Source organism: Schistocerca piceifrons, chromosome 2 (assembly GCF_021461385.2).
Source record: "Schistocerca piceifrons isolate TAMUIC-IGC-003096 chromosome 2, iqSchPice1.1, whole genome shotgun sequence".
NCBI classification, from domain to species: Eukaryota; Metazoa; Arthropoda; class Insecta; order Orthoptera; family Acrididae; genus Schistocerca; species Schistocerca piceifrons.
The window spans coordinates 1,089,429,790-1,089,452,971 of record NC_060139.1 but is presented as its reverse complement, the minus strand read 5'-3'; the positions used below and the strand labels follow the sequence as shown (position 1 = coordinate 1,089,452,971).

The window sequence follows — 23,182 nt, the reverse complement described above, 5'->3', positions numbered from 1 at the left end:
GGTGGATGTACCGCCGAATTGCTCAACACGTGGGGCGTGAGGTCTCCACAGTACATCAATGTTGTCGCCAGTGGTCGGCGGAAGTTGCACGTGCCCGTCGACCTGGGACCGGACCGCAGCGACGCACGGATGCACGCCAAGACCGTAGGATCCTACGCAGTGCCGTAGGGACCGCACCGCCACTTCCCAGCAAATTAGGGACACTGTTGCCCCTGGGGTATCGGCGAGGACCATTCGCAACCGTCTCCATGAAGCTGGGCTACGGTCCCGCACACCGTTAGGCCGTCTTCCGCCCCAACATCGTGCAGCCCGCCTCCAGTGGTGTCGCGACAGGCGTGAATGGAGGGACGAATGGAGACGTGTCGTCTTCAGCGATGAGAGTCGCTTCTGCCTTGGTGCCAATGATGGTCGTATGCGTGTTTGGCGCCGTGCATATGAGCGCCACAATCAGGACTGCATACGACCGAGGCACACAGGGCCAGCACCCGGCATCATGGTGTGGGGAGCAATCTCCTACACTGGCCGTACACCACTGGTGATCGTCGAGGGGACACTGAATAGTGCACGGTACATTCAAACCGTCATCGAACCCGTCGTTCTACCATTCCTAGACCGGCAAGGGAACTTGCTGTTCCAACAGGACAATGCACGTCCGCATGTATCCCGTGCCACCCAACGTGCTCTAGAAGGTGTAAGTCAACTACCCTGGTCAGCAAGATCTCCGGATCTGTCCCCCATTGAGCATGTTTGGGACTGGATGAAGCGTCGTCTCACGCGGTCTGCACGTCCAGCACGAACGCTGGTCCAACTGAGGCGCCAGGTGGAAATGGCATGGCAAGCCGTTCCACAGGACTACATCCAGCACCTCTACGATCGTCTCCATGGGAGAATAGCAGCCTGCATTGCTGCGAAAGGTGGATATACACTGTACTAGTGCCGACATTGTGCATGCTCTGTTGCCTGTGTCTATGTGCCTGTGGTTCTGTCAGTGTGATCATGTGATGTATCTGACCCCAGGAATGTGTCAATAAAGTTTCCCCTTCCTGGGACAATGAATTCACGGTGTTCTTATTTCAATTTCCAGGAGTGTATGTGCAATTATTTCGGTCGTTTAGTAATACACAGCATTTCCCGGGAAGAATGCTTAGTATTCAGGGATATCTCAGGAATGATCTTCAAACCAAAAAAGTCTAGTAAATATGGGCTTTAAAATACATACCGTAAGAGCTATGGACACTTCTTTATCTACGATGCTGTGAAACGATTGTCATCTATAGCAAGCTCTTTGGTTTCCTTTTTTAAGACGCGGTAATACAACCGAAAATAAAAAAAAATTATTGTCTGGTAAACTAACTTGCGTGGTTTACTTTAGCAGACATTCCCACTCATCAGTAATTACCTGTCCTCAGATTCCACAAACTTCCATGACGCCAAACTTCACTGTCCTTCCACGCCGCCAGTCTTCTTCCGCCATACCTTTCCCTTCCGTGACTTTGACTACAGTTCCCTCCAAATTGTCTTCGGCCTCCAATAGCTTCTTCTCCTTGGCGGAAACCAATTGAGCGACCAACGCTATCATTGTTTGTCCCTCCATCCGTCCTTGTCCATAACATCCTCAGTGCTCGAGCGTCAGTCCTCTACGTAATTGGTTTCACCGCATCCATTCATTCCTCAGTTGATCCAAGGAGGTCGCTCTCGTGCTACGCCGTAACCCATCCACTTGGGTAGCTTCAATTCCCCCCTTTGTCTCTCGTTCAGTGTCTAAAAATCTAACCCACATTGAGAGACACCCACATGCCTTGCTCATACTGTGGCATCAAGCAGTCAGGCCTGCAAGATGAGTGGTCTGCCAAGCGAGTGGATTCATTCTTAATTTATCGAGTAACATGAACTCTCGTACTCACAATTTAGTTACAAATTATCCTCCTGTATGAATAATACGCAACGGAATTACGCATCTGACTATCAGTAATTTACAGAACTCTGACTGTACACTACGCACTGGCAATACCACATTTTCTTTTTGTCTTTTATTTAACGGCTTTTGTCAACACGTGGCCACCGCACTGAATATGAATGGCGCACACATTATAAATTCGGGACATTATGACAACATACAATTCGAAGGAAAAGTCCACCAATCTTTTTCTTTTCACTATCTTATATATTCCGATAAATTCTCTAACCTAAACACACAAATTCTATAACCTACAACAATAACACATGAGAAATTCCGCCCAGTAGGCATGGCTTTACATTGGTGAATCTCTATATTATGCTCTCGTAATTATTTAACGCGACAGTGCACTTTCTGGATAGGATGGTGGATCTTTTATTATATCTCACACTTCGACTCTCACAATCATCATCACGAAACTTTCCTCCAGATCGAGCGATACAGAAGGAACAAGCATAACCCACTAATCATTTGAAACTACCTTGCTACTCTCCCTTGCAAACCACACATACCCAAATTACATGACATACATCATACTGCAATAAGAAATATAAAACTAAATAGTCACAACACTATCACTTTCAGCTTTCCCACTTCAATTAATATTTATCCCAGTTTCACACGACACTGCCCCACTTCGTAATTCTACTTTCCTACTATGAACTCTGGAGATATATGCACGTCTTCCTGTGCAATGGAAGCCAAGTGGCGTTGCTGGATAGACGGCCGACTCACCTTGCTTCTCTCTCAGAGTTTGAATCTAGCGTCACACGGAATCATATCACGCAAAGTAATATTAAGAACGTATTCATCACACACGCGAGTCCTCAACTGATACCATGGACGAGTACTTCTCTTTATCTTTTGTCTCATACACAGTTTGAGACTCACACAGTACTCACCACGTGGAAGTACTCGTCTCTAATTTCAAGTCCTGCGCACGCCATTTCTTAAATATTTCAACTTATGGTACACACGCTATTTCTTAAATATTTCAACTTATTGTACACACGCTAGTAATTCAGCTTAACTTAAGCACACGGAAGTATTTCAACTTATTGCTACACGTGGTTTCATTGTGACCGTTGGTCACTTCCAAGGATTACTACGATCCCATTAATATTACCTGCCTGACATCTAATTCTCCCCACAAAAGTTCCTGAAATAGAGAAATTAATATTTCAAACTACTCTTAAATATTCCACATGCATACCATGTCTCCACTCTTTCGTCATTACGGAGCACAACTAAAACAGGTCTTAACAGCACAAGATCCAGCGGCAGAGTGCTGAAACATGGCCGTTCTTTAGGTTCTCTCACACCTCTGTCGAAGTGGGGGAGCAACCTGCTACCGTATTGGACAGCCACATTTCAGGCGCTCAAAGCTCAGGTAAATTTCATCTCTTTGGTCCCACCAAAGGTGGCCAAAGGATCGTCTCAAAGGTGATCATATATTCACATTCACTATCTGTGGTTAGCAGATGACCATACATTCATTCATTTCACAGATCTCACCAAACTGGATGTAGGGATTTACTTTGTGGGAGTGCACATGTGATCAATTAAATAAATAAATTGTCATTCTTTCCCACACTGGTATCCGGCTTCGCTGTATTAATTGAAATTGAGTTATTTTACAAAAAAGATGTGTTGTTCTGACAAAAATAATGAAGTATGTTGTACCTATTTTCAATGTCGGGCGGTACTGTACCCTTTCAATATGTTAGAATGCTTTCAATCGCAGCATATAACACTATTATCTTTGTTCGACTGGCTATGTGCAAAATCCAAAAGACTCCATTTAATTATCTAAGACCTACCATCGATTGACTTATCCTTTGGGAGACGTCTACTTCGCATTGACCAGTGAACACACATAATTCAACACTTCCACATTTCTTACCTGGCGAAACTCGAAAGTGAAATATCATACTTTACGAACTCCAGCAGCAAGATATTCTGTTCTACCTATTTGTCTGTGAGCTGTGAGCACTTGTTTGGTACAAGAGAAGTGTTTCACTGCAATGAAGATGAACAAGAACTCATCGCCCTTAAGGCATGAGCTTTACAGCCCGTGTTTACTGTATATTTTTTTCTTCTTTTGGCGCGTACTAGCAACTGTTACAGTATGGAAAGCAAAGAGCATGTCATAGAAGAGAAGTGCTTCACAGCATCGAAGATAAACAAGTGGTCATAACTGCTAACGTATGCATTTTAGAGCTCAACGTTTCTGTCGTATCCCTGAATATTGGCCAATCCTCTTGGGACACCCTACGTGGGTACTGCTCAGTTGGTAAAATTTCGTTATTTACTATCCTTTCTGGTGTAATTTTAATGGCCGGCAGTGTAGTCAGCGCTTGCCACAAGTGAATCAAATGTGTATTTTATACGAAGGAATTACTTGGCACAAGTTAAAGATCAATAAATAAAATAAAAAAAGTGTAATAGTCGTAGCAAGTCATACAGGAAGGGAACTTTTATTAGTACTGATGGGTAATGTTGCAGACGCTTCGTTAACGACCCTAGTGCCCCTCGCTAATTAATGTCTCTTGTGACCTTTCCATTCCCAGCGTAATGTTTTCGTTGCAGAGTTCGCCGTGCGGCGGTGCTCGCTGGAAGGGCGGTGGGAGGGCCGCGACCCTTCGTCCCCTCAGGGCTGGACAAACTACACGCCCTGCTACCTGCCGGAGACCCTGCAGCTCATGCGGAGGCTCTACGCCGGCTCTGAGGCCGCCGCCAAGGTAAGCCAACTGATGATTCCGAAAAAGGAGTCACAGAGACATATACAGGCTCATATGGGACTACGCACCCACTGAATTACCACAAGTTTGCACACTCAATCAAACACGCACAAAGAGCGTTCAGTAAAACACCACTTTGCAACAATGTCGGTATCAATACGAGATCACTGCGGAAGACTTCCATTATAGCCAACGCATTTCAAGTTATTTTTCCTTCCGGAATGTCAAATATAGAAGTGCAACAAAGCAGGCTGTACCAAAGAGGCTTATCCTTTTTCACAATATTCGATGCTAATGAACGGAATGTCAACTGTAGAAATACACCAAAGCAGGGTGTACCAAAGAGGCTTATCCCTTTTGACAATACTCGATACTGATGAACGGAAAGTCAAATGTGGAAATATAGCAAAGCAGGGTGTACCAAAATGGCTTATCGTTTTTCGCAATACTCGATACTGATGAATGGAATGTTAAATGTGGTAATACAGCAAAGCAGGGTCTACCAAACAGGCGTATCTTTTTCGCAGTACTCGATGCTGATGAGCCAAACCTTTGAGACTCTCTCCTTCATAGTGTGCTAGTTCATTTTTGGAAGACAGTGTAGTAGCTATTCTGCGAGACTTGAATTCGAAACGTTCTGTAATAAAAAACTGTGGAAAGATCAACCACCGAACTTGAACAAGATGTCTTGCGACGCCCGCAATGACCAAACACAACGATCAAAATCAAACAAAACGCAAAAAAATAAAAAAATAAATAAATAAATAAAATTAAAAAAACGGTTGGTAGAGCGTTTGACAGCGAAAGGCAGAGGTCTCGAGTTCGAGTCTCGGTCCGGCACACAGTTTTAATCTGCCAGGTAGTTTCATATCAGCTCACACTCCGCTGCAGATTGAAAATCTCATTATAGTCATTTCCTTCTCTCTTCCACTCGCAAATTGAGCGAGGTAACCACTGCCGTTGTATCGCTCTATACAAGCCCTAATTTCTCGTGTTTTATCTTAGCGGTCGCTAAGCGAAATGTACGTTAGCGACAGTAGAATCGTTTTGCACTCAACTTCTCAGGTTCTCTAAACTTTTTCGAACGAACGAAAGTGTTCCACGAAAAGGAAGTTGTTTTCCATCCAGAGATTCCCACTTAAGTTGCTGAAGCATCTCCGTAGCAACTGCTTGTTGGTCATGCCTACTATATCAAATCTAGCAGCCCGTCTCTGAATTGGCTCCATGTCTTTCTTTAATACGACCGGGTGGGGATCCAAAAGACTCGAACAGTACTCGACAGTGGGGCGCCCTAGTATGATGTACGCGGTCTCCTTTACCAGTGAACCATATGTTCCTAAATTACTCCCAACAAATTGAAGTCGATCTTTTGTCTTCGCTACTACAGTGCTTACGCTTAATGACGTTACTGTTGCAAAAAGCGCACTACTGATGCTGTATTCGGTCATATTCGGTCAGTAAGGGGTCGTTTTCGCTATTCATCTGCATTAAGTTACATTTAGAGCTAGCTGACATTCATTACACCAATTAGAAATTTTGTCTAAATCATCTTGTGTCCTCCTACACTCATTCAACTATAACACCGTCCCGTACAACACAGCATCATCAGCAAACAGCGACAGATTGCTGCTTACCCTGTCCGTCAGATCATTTTTCGTTCAGAAAATAAGAGCTGTACCATGACAATTCCGTGGGTCATTTCTGACGATGCTCTAATCTCTCACAAACTCCCGCCGTCGGACACAGCATACTGGGTTGTGTTACTAAAGTAGTCGTCGAGCCTCTCATATATCTGTCATCCTACTCCGTATTCTTGCACCTTCGTTAATAGTTTGAAGTGGGGCACGCTATCAAACGCTTTTCGGAAATCTAGGAATATGTACCTGTTGCCCTTCATCCAAGATTCGCAGCATATCACGTCAGAATAGGGCAAGTCATGTTTCGCACGAGGGATGCTTTCGAAATCAGCGCTGATTTGTGGTCGGAAGGTTTTCCGTCTGAAGAAATTTATGTCCGAAGTGAGAATACGTTCAAGAATTCTGCAGCAAACCGCTGTTACGAATATTGATCTGCAATTCTTCGTGTACCTTCCTTTACCCTTCTTAAGTAAACGAGTCACCCTGATGGGTTTACATAGTTATTTGGCAACAAATGTCTACGCACTGGTCATCCAGTTCCCACGGTGTTATGTAGTGATGATTCGATGGTACGGAGCTGGCTCTTGATATCCTCTAGGATGCGGGCTCATAACAGATGAATACGGTGTCCAACGCACCAACTTGTAGTACTGTGGTACTATTCTGGCCTTAAGACATGGAGTATTATCCTGCTGGATGATGTCAGCGCCGTCGCGGAAGACATCAAGCATGAAGGGATGCATATGGTCCGCATCAATGTACACGTTGCCCACAGTTGTCGTGTTGCCTTCAATTACTACCACAGCTCGCTTGGAGGCATAGGTGAAAGTCCCTTATTTATAAAGTTGCTCCTATGGGCCTGCGTGCGTAGTGCAGCGCGTATTTGGAATAGCCGTTCGGGTAGATGACGGCGTATCTGGCCACGACTATCGATCCGGTGTAACAGGAGGCGTGATTCATCCGACCAGATAACGCGTTACGATGTCGACCATCTTGTGCCAACTGCAGTGGTAACTGACGATGTCATTGGGGTCGTCTACTTGAGTGACCCGATGTTCAACAAAGTGTGGTGAACGTTGTGCTCCAGCACTGGAGCCCGTCGTCAGATCTGCTGGAAATGGCTGCCTGTCCTGTTTTACAGAGCAGACCAGCCTCAGATCACCGTGTTCTGTGAGGAAGCGCGGACGTCCATCACCTTGTCGGCTAGTGGAGGTTTCAGCTTTCATCAACCATTTTTCATAGACTTTGACGGCAGTGGTACCCCAGCAGGAACCAGCTTCGCCGTCTCCGAAATGCTAGTTCCCAGGCGGCGAAGCGTAACAGCCAGTCGTATCAGATTCCTTCACCTCAGCGGATTGCCACATTTTCGGTCCATATTGTCGCTAGAATGACCCCTCATTCGCCTCTACTTCGCTTATATAATTCCCATACCACGTCAAGGGGCTCTGCACCATTAGATAGCTTTCAACCTCTCGGCAGGCGGCGGTCATAATGTTTCGGCATATCAATGTATTTTGTAAATGAACGAAGAAGCATCGCAGTAATTTTTTCTTACACAAAGTACTACAAAATTGTTATAATCACGACTATCCTCCGATTTTGCAAGGGTATGTTTTTTACATGCATTCACATACAATATTAGAGTACACTGACGCTTAGCCCCAAAGGTTCCATGTACCAATGTTCAATGCTCTCTCCACCGGACGGACGGCAAACAGGCACACAACAGTCAAATTCATCCTGTATTTTTGCGAGTTTGTCTGGATTTATAACATTCAGTGCTAATGGTGTGCGTCGTCGCTTTCCGCCGGAAGTTGTTGGAATCGGAAGCACGTACAGAGAGTCTTTCCCGGTCCGTAACTAAACAAAACAAAACAAAAAAAAAAAAAAAGAAAAAGAAATAAAATCTGATACCGTAACATCAGGTGACTTTGGAGGTCAACAATTCAATTCGACAACAGCACGGGCCTACCGTTATAGGAGAGTCAGATCGAATATCTCTCCACACGGCTGTAACTGGCTTGCACCTATTGGAACAAAGAATCAGAAATGCCTTGTTGTCACCTCGATTCGACGGTCATCAGGTAATGAGCGAGTTGAGCCAGGTAGAGCCCTGACAGCAACCACCTATTCCGGAAGCGGAGTACTCTCGATGTTTTGGCTCCAATTTATCCTAAGTTCTTATCTTCATTCGTGTTAAACATACAGTCCGGTGAAACGGAATCAGTTTTTCTGAAACACATTCTCGTTTCATTTCAAGATACTTTTGACTCGATTACAATTTTGCAGATGCAGCTGTCTCCACGATAGTCACGAAGCAAAGCAATGTGCAGTGAGTATCGATCGAATCCTGTCCGCCTTTTTCAATTGCCTCTACTTAGACTGACTCCTCCGATAAATGTCCTCTGTTGTTACTCTTGACAACGGAGTTTCCAGCTTCCAGGAAATCGAACAGCAGAGGAAGATCAAACGACTGCATCTGAACAGCGCTGTGCTTTTTTCCCTGAAACAAACATAGTGCAAAACACACACTTAATAGTCTCGGACGTGTAGCTAAAGATTTCACGTAATATAAACTACTTCTTGAGAACTGTTACGTAACACTGGTAATTATTCATCAGCTACGTTCTTTTTATTACTTACTCAAAGAGTTTCGACGGTTAAACCACCGTCACGTGGAAGTCATCTCTTACATAATTCTACTTAGGCAGTATCTGTGCATTTTAATGAAGTAGATGAATTTTATGTTCCAATCCTTGTTAAGTAAGTAAAGTTCACTGTCATTCATTTAAATATCGCTCTCTTCTTGAGAAAAAGAAAAGGCAAGTCCTACATCTGCCACAACAACACAGCAAATGCGTATTGTCACCTTATTCATCCTTTGTTGGCTGTAAATAAATGATGTACGTAGTTAGTTTTAAATCTTTGAAGGAAATGTAATTTAATTGCATCGCGGTCACAACATTACGTTATTGTGGGACAGTGGAAGAAAAAATTGATTTACCGCGTCACAGCGCAGCACACTTCGCGTTCTTCTTGTAACATAGGAACTTTTTGTAATTTCAAATTACTTGGCACGAAAAAATGGTATTCGCTCTAGGTGATTTAACTAGCGCAAAATGGTAAGCTAATCGCACAGATATCTCGAATTCTGCTGGAGGAAATCACCAGTTCATACCAACAAAAACAAAAAATGGTTCAGATGGCTCTGAGCACTATGGAACTTAACCTCTGAGGTCATTAGTCCCCTATAACTTAGAAATACTTAAACCTAACTAACCTAAGGACAGCACACACATCCATGCCAGAGGCACTATTCGAACCTGCGGCCATAGCAGTCACGCGGTTCCCGACTGAAGCACCTAGAACCCCTCGGCCACCGCGGTTGGCAAAAAAAAATCAGTCTGTAAGAGATTTCTTCCCCCTTATGATGTTGGATTCACTGTCGAAATGCGCAGGGGATGAAATTAAAACCTGTCACTGACGCAGAATTACACTTTCTTCATTTTTGTCGAAGTATATAAAGTTTTACACACGTCACCAAAGGTGAGATTTGCATGCCATATTAGCACTGTCACTCGTCATCGCATGTCTGGTGATAAGTGATACAGACAGAACGATATGAACGGCGAAAATGATGGTTACCGTCTCACTCTAGTGCTAATTGATGGGTCTGTATTTCATTCCTCTGTAATGATGTTTATTTTCATTTAGAAAACATAGATATTTATCACAAGCGTCAGACTAACCATCAGTTTCATCCATGGAGGGTTATACTCATGAGTCAATGTGCGCGGCAGAAATGGGTAAAACATCTTCCACTCTCCTGAGTCCTTTCTGTACGACGGAATAAACACTTTTTTTAAAATTTATTCATTTCAGTCTCCCCACATAAAGGGGTAAGGGGGGGGGGGGTAGGTAAGAGGCTGTCGCACTATTCTTGGGGTGCTCTTCAGCTAAAAGATGTTAAAATGTGTAAATGAATTTTTTCATGGTAAAATGATTAAAATATAATGAAAAGTATATCTTTAGTTGATTATTATGAAACGCAGACAGCGTTGGTGTAGCTGGTAGCGAGAAGATGATGATGATTGTGGTGATGATAACCATGTTGCATCAGTGCAGTCTGTCCGAAGGTGCACCCTTCTGTGTGCACTGGGTACTTGCGGCCGTTGAAGAAGGTGTAAGGGGACGGATAGATCAGTGTAAAGACACTTATACCGTGCGCAGGAATCACCTATCCCAGTCGGAAAGAAATGTGCGACTCACATGCGCTTATCCGCTGTTATTTCCTTGTGCTGCTTTGCTTACTACGTCTTACTGTTTAAAGTTTCAGTTTTTCCCACTCATTCAAGTTTGTCGTTGCGTTACCAATACGGCGAGTGTTCTAACGAAAAAGACATAAATGTAAAGAATATATAACACAGGCAGCAGAGATGATAGTCCTAAAATCAGAAGCCTCTTGCAAATACAGGTATCGGAAAAAGAATAGTGAAAATAACAATGAGCTGGATGTCAAAAGCACATTTCAGATAACAGAGGAGTACAGAAAGGAATGGCATGAATACTTTCAAAGGATATCAGATGATCGATTACCTAAATTAATACACTATTACACATGAAGGGAAAGAAATATTGAGCGTCATCAGAAGACATGGAAAGATCAGTTGCAGTACGGTTGAAATTAGAGCAGGCAAGCATACCAACCAAAACTGGATATGATGCCACTTATGGCACAATTTCTAGTGGCTGGCTAATCCTGCGGACTCTAAAGACATAGCATAACGAAATAATTGTAAAAAGTCCATCACAAATACTCACAAGCCGTAAGCATCAAAGGTAAACCAGAGCAAAATAAAATGTCCTCAGTCAAACTTCCGACTAATACTAGTTGACAATGAGAAGCAACACCGGGACCGTTGGCGTACCGAAACGATGGAAAATAAAACAGCCCTGAAATCATGCTTATAGATCAAATAAGTTTGACACACAGGCTGACAAAGTCCCTCAGCCAGATGCAATCGCTTCTCCTGCTTCAGAGGAAATCTCTCAGGCTGCAAGATCCGGGCAGTCACAGAGAGTGGGGTTGTTGGTAGGTGAGAGCTCCAATGTTAGGGGAGTCATGGGGCCCCATAGGGGCAAGGCTGGCAGGGAGGGAAGGAAAGCCAATGTGCACCCTGTGTGCGTACCGGCTGGAGTCATCCCAGACATGGAACAGATCCTACCGGTTGCCATGAAGAGTACAGGGTGCCGCCAGCTGCAAGTGGTGGCTCACACCAATACCAATGATGTGAGTCGCTTCGGATTGCCAGAGATTCTCTCTTGTTTCGGGCAGCTGTCAGAAGTGGTAAAGGGTGCCAGTCTTGCTTGCGAGATAAATGCAGAGCTGACGATTTGCAGCATAGTCGACAGGACCGATTGACATCTTCTGGCACAGAGCTGAATGGAGGGTCTGAATCAGAGGATCAAGCGGTTCTGCGATCCTGTAGGCTGCAGAGTCCTCGACTTACGCAATAGGATGGTGGGGTTTCGGGTTCGGCTAAATAGGTCAGAAGGCCATTACACGCAAGAGGCGGCTATACGGGTAACAGGGGCTGTGTGGCATTGATTGGGCCGTTTCTTAGGTTAGAGGGTCTTGGAGAAATAGGAGAGGTCTTCAGTCTCAAAGGGCACAGGTCGAACACGGGAAGAACGTAGATCTAGGAACCACCGGTATAATACGGTATAATAGCCGTAGCTGTGTTAGGAAATTACCAGAGCTCCAAGCGCTAATAGAAAGCACTGATGCTCAAATCGTTATAGGTATTGAAAACTGACTAAAATAGAAGATATGCAAGCCGAAATTTTCGCGAAGGACCTAACGATGTTCAGAAAGAACAGGTGTCGTTTTTGTTGTTGCTTTTAGAAGTAGCGAAATTGAAGTAGATTGTTCCTGTGAGCTAGTATGGGTAGAGATCATTCTGGGCAAGCGGAATAAAATAATAATTGGACCCTTTTACCGATCTTCCCAATAAGGTGATACAGTTACTGAAGTGTTCAAAGAAAACTTTCATTTCAAACTCTTGCCAGACTCATACAATTATAGTTGGTGGTGACTTCAATTTATCGTCGATATATTGGCAAAAATACATGTTTAAACTCGGGGTTAGGCACAAAACATCATCCGAATTTGTTCTAAGCGCATTATGTGAATACTGTGTCGAACAGTGAGTTCATTAGGTCTCTAGAATAGTAAACGGTTGTGAAAACGCACTTGACCTCTTGGCAACAAATAATCCTTAGGTAATAACAAGCATCAAAAAGAATACAGGGTTTAGTGCAAATATGGTTGTCGTGGCGAGACTAAACACCATAACTCCCAAATCCGTGAAAAATAACGAAACATATATTTATTCAAAAAAGGAGACAAAAATTCGCTAGAAGCTTTCCAGAGAGAGGATCTCCACTTCTTCCAAATGAACAATGTAAGTGTAGACCAGATGTGGCCTGCATTCAAGAAAATAGTATCGACAGCAATTGAGAGATTTATACCAATTAGATAAACAAACAACGGAGCCGATCCCCAATGGTACACAAAACGGTTCAGAACACTGCTTCAGAAACAACGAAAAAGACATGCCAAATTTAAAAGAGCACAAAACCCCCAAGATAAGCGATCTTTTCCACAAGCTCAAAATTTTGCGCGGACTTCAATGCAAGATGATTTTGACACAGCAAAGCTCTGTCTTTGAACCTGACAGAAAATACAAAGACAATCTGGTCGCATGTAAAATATGTTAGCGGCAAGACGCAATCAATGTCTTCTCTGCGAAATAGCATTGGTAATACTGTCGATGACAGAAATTCCACCAAAGGAAACTAAGTAAATATTGCAGAATACGAATCAAAAGCAGCTGGCAACACGAGTAACTTAGAAGTACGTATTCTCGGAGTTGTGAAGCAACTTAAATCACTAAATAAAGGCAAGTCTTCTGGTCCAGACTTTATCCCAATTAGGTTCCTTTCAGAGTACGCTGATGCAATAGCTCCATACTTAAGAATCATATACAAACCCTGGCTCGACGAAAAATCCGTACCCGTAGACCATACAGTTGCTCACTTCACACCAATATTCAAGAAAGCCAAAGAGGGGTAATCCACTAAATTACAGACCTTTTAACTAACGTCACTATGCAGCCGAATTTTGGAACATTATTGTGTTCGAACATTATGAATTACGTAGAAGAGAACGGTCTATTGACACGTAGTAAATGTGGATTTAGGAAACACCAGTCTTGTGAAATACAACTAAATCTTTACCACACGAAGTGTTGAGTGCTTTCGACATATGATTTCAGATTGTTTCCGTATTACTGGATTTCCATAAAGGTTTCGACTGGCTAGTAGTAAAATTGCGTGCTTATGGAATATCGTCTCAGCTGTGCAACTGGATTTGTAGTTTTCTGTCAGAGAGGTCACAGTTCGCAGTAATTGACGAAAGTCTTCGAGTGAAACGGAATTGATTTCTAGCGTTCCTCAAGATTGTGTTATAGGTCCGCTATTTATTATCTACGTACACGACTTAGAAGATTTAACAGTTCTACTAATGAGACTACCTACACTACGCTTGTCCATCCGCTTTTTGAGTACTGCTACGAGATGTGGGATCCGTACCAGATAGGATTATCGGAGTACGTCAAGAAAGTCCAAAGAAGGATAACATGGTTTGTATTATCGAAGAATATGGGAGAACGTGCCACATACAGGACACAGGATTTGAAGTGGTCATAATTAAATGAAAGGCGTTTCTCGTTGAGGCGGGATCTTGTCACAAAATTTCGATCATCAACTTCCGCTCCAAATGCGAAAATATTTTGTTGGCACAGACCGACATAAGGAGAAACTATAATTATAACAAAATGAGGGAAATCAGAGGTCGCACGGAAACACCTAAGTGTTCGTTTTTTCAGAGCGCTGGTCGACAGTGGAATAACAGAGAATTATGTTGAAGGTGGTTCGATGAATCCTCTGCCAAGCACTTAAAACTGATTTGCTGAATAGCCGTGTAGATGTAGATGAACTGCTTCCAGTTCTGTGTAGACACTATAGCACCAGATATTTGCCGTCCAAAGTCAGCAAATAGTGTGGGAAAATAAATCTCATTACGAAATTTCTCGCGGTATCCACCTACTCTTCCCCAGAGTTTGGAGGCTGAAAGCGAAGACTTCCAGTATCTCTCTAGAGTGTTACGTGTCGGGACATAAACATATATTCTTGATTATTTGTATTAAGCATCAGCCTGCTATTTTGTTTTCCAGAAAAGGAAACCTTTAACAGACATCACGTTTCTTGATGTAGTTTTCCAGGAATTTCACCAAAGTCTGGAAATGTTTGTGGATCGTCATTGGTACCGATGCACCTCTCACTGAAACCTGTGTCACAAGAATTCTAAGTGTCAGTGCTAATCTTGTCGCCAGTGGCGTCTGTATGTTCGATATTATCCTTCGGTGTTAGTGACCCAACATGATGTACTGCTACTTCGAAATCATGTGTGAAGTTTTTAAAACGCATTAAGAGAAAGATAATCATTATCGAAGTACTCGTTCTTCTCTCAACGATTCGGTCTTTGTTTCATCATAATAACGGCTGTGGCGGCAACAGATGCTGGCGTAGCGAACATCATGTAGATCTACCTGTCTTACTCACTGCTATAGCGCGCGTCCTGCTGCAAGATGTTTGCCTATTAAGGCCACAACCGGAGGCGTGAGTAGAGGACAACGAAACAAGCGAACTATCATAGGAAACAGAGGCTGGGAAACCAGTGGGTACCCGATATGACGTAGGGATGGCGATTGCGACTGAAAGAAACGGTTTTGGTTATGTCGGTTTTTTTCCTCTCCAGTTTAACCTGACTGTTAAAATCGCAGAAATAACCAGTCCCTGAAATAACCGACTCTCGGCTTTTTATTTCAATTATTTCCTCTAATAAAATTATAAATCGAACAAGGATTGTAAAATTTTGTGTTTCTCTGTTTCAAGATACAAAGAGTCAAGACATTTTATTAAATAGACAAATAAAAGAAAACGTAGTCTTTTCTCCAAAAGTGGTGAGTGATTGAAAACTACAAAAAGGCATCAGCATTCATCTATTGTGTCTAATAATACGAACAGTCGATGGTAAAGGGTGAAAAATGGGTTTGAACAACTGTGTTTTTAAGAAGATGACTCTTCAGCAAGTTGCACATGAAAATTTTTATTTTTATTTGTGCACCCAGACGCGATTCGCCTTTCTTACAAGGCATCCTCAGCGGGTGTCCTGAAATATTACATGATTTGTCAATTTTTACAGAAAAGTTATGGTTTCACATCTAGGTTGTAGATTTAAAAACAGTTCCTTAACGATTTTTTTATGAAATGGAAGGCTACTTACAGGTAACTTCTAATTCATTGCATGAAAGGAAACTGCTTTTCTCATCTGGCAACCAGGTGGACATCTTATAGTTCACTTTGAGTTCACTGTTTTCGTTACACATCACTGTAACTGCCATTTCTTTAATTCAGAGTTTCATTTGTTTTTCTCAGTTTTCTGCATTCAACTGTTTTGTGAATGTGTGTGTGTGTGTGTGTGTGTGTGTGTGTGTGTGTGTTTGTGTGAATTAGAGAGGGAGAGATTTTCTTAATAAAATAAAAATGATTTATTTTAGTTTTAGTACTATTTTTATTCATTTATTTATTCTTAAAAATAATAATAATAATTATTATTATTATCATTATAGTATTTTCCTGTACATACTTATGAGAGGAATCAGATGTGTAATCATTTGTCGGGATTTCTGTCTATTATATGATCAGTCAGTGTAAACAGCGAGTTGTTAGTCACATTTACTTGGTAGTTGTTTCTTTTTAGCCTTCGTTTTGTGTATATGATAATTTTCCTGTATTGTTAGGAGATGTCTTTCATTATTTATTCGAATTATTTTCATATCATTTCTTCTTGTAGTAGGTTTGTGGTTATTTTCTCTCAAATGTTCAGCAAAAGTTGAGTGGCTTGTTCCATATTTCCATGCTCTGATGTGTTCTTTGCACTGGGTGTCAAATATTCTTCTGGCTTGCCCTATATATCTTCCATCACATGTGTTGCACTGTAGTTGGTATATTCCTGCTTTTTGGTAGATATCTGTGTTTTTTATTATTTTTGGAATGAATTGTCTGTTTTGAATGCTATGTTTATCCCTTGTCTTTTGAAAATGTTTGTTATTTTATGTGTGAGTTTGTGCTTGTATGTCATTGTGTAACATCTTGAATCTTCTGTCTGGTTTTCCTGTATTCTTTTTGTTGTTATTGTCTGTCGGTGTTTGTGCCTATTTGTGTAGTGTTTTGTTGTATTGTTATTTGTGGGTGTTTATGTGTGGTGTTCACTAACTGTATTGGTTTTTAAATTTTTTTGTATAATTTCGTGACTAGACCCCTGTTGTACCCATTGTTTGTTGCTATTTGTGTGATGATGTCTAGTTCTTTCTGGTAATTTCCTGTGCTGAGCGGTACTGTGTTGAGTCTACAGAGCATGTCTCTGAGTGCTGATTGTTTCTGTGAGTGTGGATGATTAGAAGTGGGATGTACGATAGTATCAGTTGTTGTAGGTTTATGGTAGATTTCAAAGCTATGCTGATTGTTTTCTTCTTTAATGGTTATATCTAAAAAGTTTATTTGATTGCTCTGTTATTTTTCCATTGTGAATCTTGTCTTTCTGTGAGTTGTGTTTATATCTGTATTCAACTGGTCAATTTTTACCTGAGGTTCACCTATTAAACAAAGGATGGCATCTATGTATCTGACCTAATAAAGTATGTTGTAATTCGTTTTGATAACATTTTTGAAAATTAAATTTTCTACATGTTTTATGAAAATGTTTGTTATGGCACCAGATACTGGGGATCCCATTGGTAACCAATCCTCCTGTAAATAGTATTCATTACTTGAAATGAAAGTAGTCCTGTTCAGTTATCAGTTCCAGCGACTTGTATATTTCTTTCATGTGTTCATCTGGTAGCTGGCTGTTGTCCTTCACGTTTTGTTCTATGATATTTATTGTTTGTGCTATTGGAATGTTTGAGTAAATGTTTTCTATGTCAAAAGAGAGTAGAGTAGCTGTGTCTGGGATTTTATATCTTTTATAAGTTGTATTAACTGTGAGGTGTTCCTTATAGTTCTGTCATCTTCTGTTTCATAAATTTCTGTTAGTAATTTCAACATGTTTCCTGCAAGTTTGTACGTTTGATCTTTTTTGAAGTTGGCAGTGGATCTTACTGGGATATTTGATTTACGGATTTTGATTGGCATCGGAGGGTGGGTGCTGTAGCATTGTTCAATATTAATTTACCGTTTTCTCTGTTTCCCTGAGTGTAGTCTATATTTTTAACATATTCTTTATCTTGGTTTGAAATCTGTTTGTTAGGCCTGATTTCTATTTTTTAATGTTATATTGTGAAATGAACTATTGTGTTTTGTCAGTATATTGCTGTTTGGGCATAAGAAATATCTTATTTCCTTTGTCTGCTTTAGTAATAATGATGTTTCCATTTTGTAATCTCTTTCACAGAATCTGAAACACTCGGAAAACTCAGAAAGGAACTCCAAAATAAAAACATCATTATTACTAATGCACAATGTGCACTGCAGCACAAATAAGAACCTCAGGGAAGCATGTGGAAGTGTGTTCTCTGCCACTTGGCCCTGTGCATGACTGCAGAAAGGGCCTGCGTTTCACCTTGCCACCGAAACTAACGAATGTCGCATGCAGTGGCTGCGATTGAAAACACACGATATTTGTTCTATTGATGTATGTAACACTTGTTTTTCACGTTGTTCTGTCTCAATGTGTGTCTAATAATCTAATAAAAACTAGAGAATTTTAGAAAAATATATTTTAAGATTTATAGTCTCAAAGGGTTTTAGTCTGCACCCAGTAAACGCTCTGAGGTAGGTACGATGGAACGCTGGAGGGATGAGTTGCAATAGGACAAACCCGGTACAACAGACGCTAAGCCTCCGATCTGGTATTATGTTGGGCTGGGAGATGGAATGTGTAAATACTGTGGTGTCACCGCCAGACACCACACTTGCTAGGTGGTAGCCTTTAAATCGGCCGCGGTCCGTTAGTATACGTCGGACCCGCGTGTCGCCACTATCAGTGATTGCAGACCGAGCGCTGCCACACGGCAGTTCTAGAGAGACTTCCTAGCACTCGCCCCAGTTGTACAACCGACTTTGCTAGCGATGGTTCACCGACAAATTACGCTCTTATTTGCCGAGGCGATAGTTAGCATAGCTTTCAGCTACGCCATTTGCTACGACCTAGCATGGCGCCATTACTAGTTACTATTGATACTGTAAAACATGTACCGTCAAGAGCGATGTTCACCAATTATGGATTAAAGTTAAGTATTCCAGCAGCTACGTACTTTATTTGCTAGTCTCAATTACTTTACCTGATCCAGACCTCACGCCAGCCTACGTGAGCTTAAACGCGTGCCTTTCGGCTTCCTCCTAGTGGATTGGCTGTCTTGCCAGTCCACAACAAATACTGCACATGAAAATCCTGAAATGGTATCAGTCTCACAGATAGTAACTGAGTTCTGTCGCACCTAATCACAGATGTGCGTATCACAACAGTTTCCTGCCAGCGCCGAAAACCCTTAAAACAGACACACACACACACACACACGCACACACACACTGGTTGTAGTGTGTTCCTCCACTGGAGCGGCAGAAGTAGTCGCTCATCCTGTGTGTCTGCACGTGTCCGCAGGTGAAGCTGGAAATCGCGGAGCGCACGCGCGTCCTCGAGATTGTCGGCTTCAGCGTCTCGCTGGCGGCCCTCCTAGTGGCTCTCGCCATCTTCTGCAGGTTCAGGTGGGTCACCGTACGTTCTCATCACATCTGACACCTTACTAACATACCACGGGTAAGCCATAAAGATCTACAACTACCGAGAAACGGCGCTGCAAGTCATGGAATATGAAGTATTTGCCAACATATCATCTGAACATCTCGTACCAACTGCTGTAAGACAAATTTTCGAAAACACAACTCACACTTTTCTCATTAAACAGCAGAATGGTTGTATACTGGGAAGATCATGTATGTGTTCAATTTTGACTAAAATCAGTTGTAGAAAGTCATGGAGAATATACACTCCTGGAAATGGAAAAAAGAACACATTGACACCGGTGTGTCAGACCCACCATACTTGCTCCGGACACTGCGAGAGGGCTGTACAAGCAATGATCACACGCACGGCACAGCGGACACACCAGGAACCGCGGTGTTGGCCGTCGAATGGCGCTAGCTGCGCAGCATTTGTACACCGCCGCCGTCAGTAGTGTCAGCCAGTTTCCCGTGGCATACGGAGCTCCATCGCAGTCTTTAACACTGGTAGCATGCCGCGACAGCGTGGACGTGAACCGTATGTGCAGTTGACGGACTTTGAGCGAGGGCGTATAGCGGGCATGCGGGAGGCCGGGTGGACGTACCGCCGAATTGCTCAACACGTGGGGCGTGAGGTCTCCACAGTACATCGATGTTGTCGCCAGTGGTCGGCGGAAGGTGCACCTGCCCGTCGACCTGGGACCGGACCGCAGCGACGCACGGATGCACGCCAAGACCGTAGGATCCTACGCAGTGCCGTAGGGGACCGCACAGCCACTTCCCAGCAAATTAGGGACACTGTTGCTCCTGGGGTATCGGCGAGGACCATTCGCAACCGTCTCCATGAAGCTGGGCTACGGTCCCGCACACCGTTAGGCCGTCTTCCGCTCACGCCCCAACATCGTGCAGCCCGCCTCCAGTGGTGTCGCGACAGGCGTGAATGGAGGGACGAATGGAGACGTGTCGTCTTCAGCGATGAGAGTCGCTTCTGCCTTGGTGCCAATGATGGTCGTATGCGTGTTTGGCGCCGTGCAGGTGAGCGCCACAATCAGGACTGCATACGACCGAGGCACACAGGGCCAACACCCGGCATCATGGTGTGGGGAGCGATCTCCTACACTGGCCGTACACCACTGGTTATCGTCGAGGGGACACTGAATAGTGCACGGTACATCCAAACCGTCATCGAACCCATCGTTCTACCATTCCTAGACCGGCAAGGGAACTTGCTGTTCCAACAGGACAATGCACGTCCGCATGTATCCCGTGCCACCCAACGTGCTCTAGAAGGTGTAAGTCAACTACCCTGGCCAGGAAGATCTCCGGATCTGTCCCCTATTGAGCATGTTTGGGACTGGATGAAGCGTCGTCTCACGCGGTCTGCACGTCCAGCACGAACGCTGGTCCAACTGAGGCGCCAGGTGGAAATGGCATGGCAAGCCGTTCCACAGGACTACATCCAGCATCTCTACGATCGTCTCCATGGGAGAATAGCAGCCTGCATTGCTGCGAAAGGTGGATATACACTGTACTAGTGCCGACATTGTGCATGCTCTGTTGCCTGTGTCTATGTGCCTGTGGTTCTGTCAGTGTGATCATGTGATGTATCTGACCCCAGGAATGTGTCAGTAAAGTTTCCCCTTCCTGGGACAATGAATTCGCGGTGTTCTTATTTCAATTTCCAGGAGTGTAATATCTTCTGTGGATTGTCAAACGCCCTTCGACTGGATCTTCAGATCAAAGTTATGGAAAATTTTAGGAAAGTATGGGATTCGTCAGCATTTAATAACATCAGTTCACAGTCCGTATGCCGATAACAATATCGAGATACGCGTCATCTCAAGCAGTAGTTCAAACATCACCCAAGAAGGTAGGCAGTCAGGGATGTCCTTTATCGCCCACAATATTTAATAAATATGTAAATATAGACCACTTGTGTGTTTCCAGTATATGTAACATCAATAAATGGCAAAAGAAAATGGAAGATTCCTACACACTGAGACGGACAGTTTTTAACGCACTCGTTTTTTGCAGAGGAGCAGGTTCTCTTAGTGGATACGGTAAACAACATACGAATGGTTGTAATTAAAGGTTAGCTACTCACAGAGGTCCACTATGGGCTGTAATTGTTGACTGGGAGCGAAACTTCGTAGACATGCTAATCCGTTAATGCGAAACCGATTTACGCTGTAAAAATTAGTTCCAATTTTGGTGCAACTCTGGCGCTGTGAATGCAAGAAAGAGTATAGAATTGTTTTCACGTGTAATGAATTAGGGACGGGGCTTTGGCAGAAAACGTCAAACCAATCCAGAAGGCCTAATGCTGATTTTATTGCTGACAGCTGCTTTCAGCATTTGATCTATGTGGACATTGCAGACATCGACCAGTTGCTGCACAGCTCCACATTTGCACGTAGTGGCCAAAATTGGAACTAACTTTTTTCCAGTGTAAAACAGTTACTCTTTATCTTCTCAACATATCTATCATGTTTCACTCCCATGCGATAATTACAGACCACCCTGGACAACCATGGTTGTAACTGCCCAGTACAGCAAGCTGCATGGCCGTTATATACAGTGTGTTACAAAAAGGTACGGCCAAACTTTCAGGAAACATTCCTCACACACAAAGAAAGAAAATATGTTATGTGGACATGTGTCCGGAAACGCTAACTTTCGATGTTAGAACTCATTTTATTACTTATATTCAAATCACATTAATCATGGAATGGAAACACACAGCAACAGAACGTACCAGCGTGACTTCAAACACTTTGTTACAGTAAATGTTCAAAATGTCCTCCGTTAGCGAGGATACATGCATTCACCCTCCGTCGCATGGAATCCCTGATGCGCTGATGCATCCCTGGAGAATGGCATATTGTATCACAGTCGTCCACAATACGAGCACGAAGAGTCTCTACATTTGGTACCGAGATTGCGTAGACAAGAGCTTTCAAATGCCCCCATAAATGAAAGTCATGAGGCTTGAGGTCAGGAGAGCGTGGAGGCCATGGAATTGGTCCGCCTCTACCAATCCATCGGTCACCGAATCTGTTGTTGAGAAGCGTACGAACACTTCGACTGAAATGTGCAGGAGCTCCATCGTGCATGAACCACATGTTGTGTCGTACTTGTAAAGGCACATGTTCTAGTAGCACGAGTAGAGTATCCCGTATGAAATCGTGATAACATGCTCCATTGAGCGTAGGTGGAAGAACATAGGGCCCAATCAAGACATCACCAACAATGCCTGCCCAAACGTTCACAGAAAATCTGTGTTGATAACGTGATTGCACAATTGCGTGCGGATTCTCGTCAGCCCACACATGTTGATTGTGAAAATTTACAATTTGATCACGTTGGAATGAAGCCTCATCCGTAAAGAGAACATTTGCACTGAAATGAGGATTGAAACATTGTTGGATGAACCATTCGCAGAAGTGTACCCGTGGAGGCCAATCAGCTGCTGATAGTGCCTGCATACGCTGTACATGGTACGGAAACAACTGGTTCTCCCGTAGCACTCTCCATACAGTGACGTGGTCAACGTTACCTCGTACAGCAGAAACTTCTCTGACGCTGACATTAGGGTTATCGTCAACTGCACGAAGAATTGCCTCGTCCATTGCAGGTGTCCTAGTCCTTCTAGGTCTTCCTCAGTCGTGAGTCATAAGCTAGAATGTTCCGTGATCCCTAAGACGCCGATCAATTGCTTCGAACGTCTTCCTGTCGGGACACCTTCGTTCTGGAAATCTGTCTCCATACAAACGTACCGCGCCACGGCTATTGCCCCGTGATAATCCAACTCCGCATTTGTAAACATTGCATTGATTGCAAAACCACGTTCGTGATGAATACTAACCTGTTGATGCTACGTACTGATGTGCTTGATGCTAGTACTGTAGAGCAATGAGTAGCATGTCAACACAAGCACCGAA

At 43.2% G+C, this 23,182-nt stretch overlaps 1 protein-coding gene across 1 annotated transcript in view; it reads left to right on the top strand.

Annotated features, from left to right (window-relative positions):
* Positions 1-23,182, top strand: part of LOC124776148 (PDF receptor-like) — a 397,145-nt gene that overhangs the window by 198,622 nt on the left and 175,341 nt on the right. The window contains exons 4-5 of the mRNA XM_047250985.1: positions 4,547-4,698; positions 19,123-19,226. Of these exons, the coding sequence (XP_047106941.1) occupies positions 4,547-4,698; positions 19,123-19,226 (256 nt within the window). The remainder of the gene's footprint in view (positions 1-4,546; positions 4,699-19,122; positions 19,227-23,182) is intronic.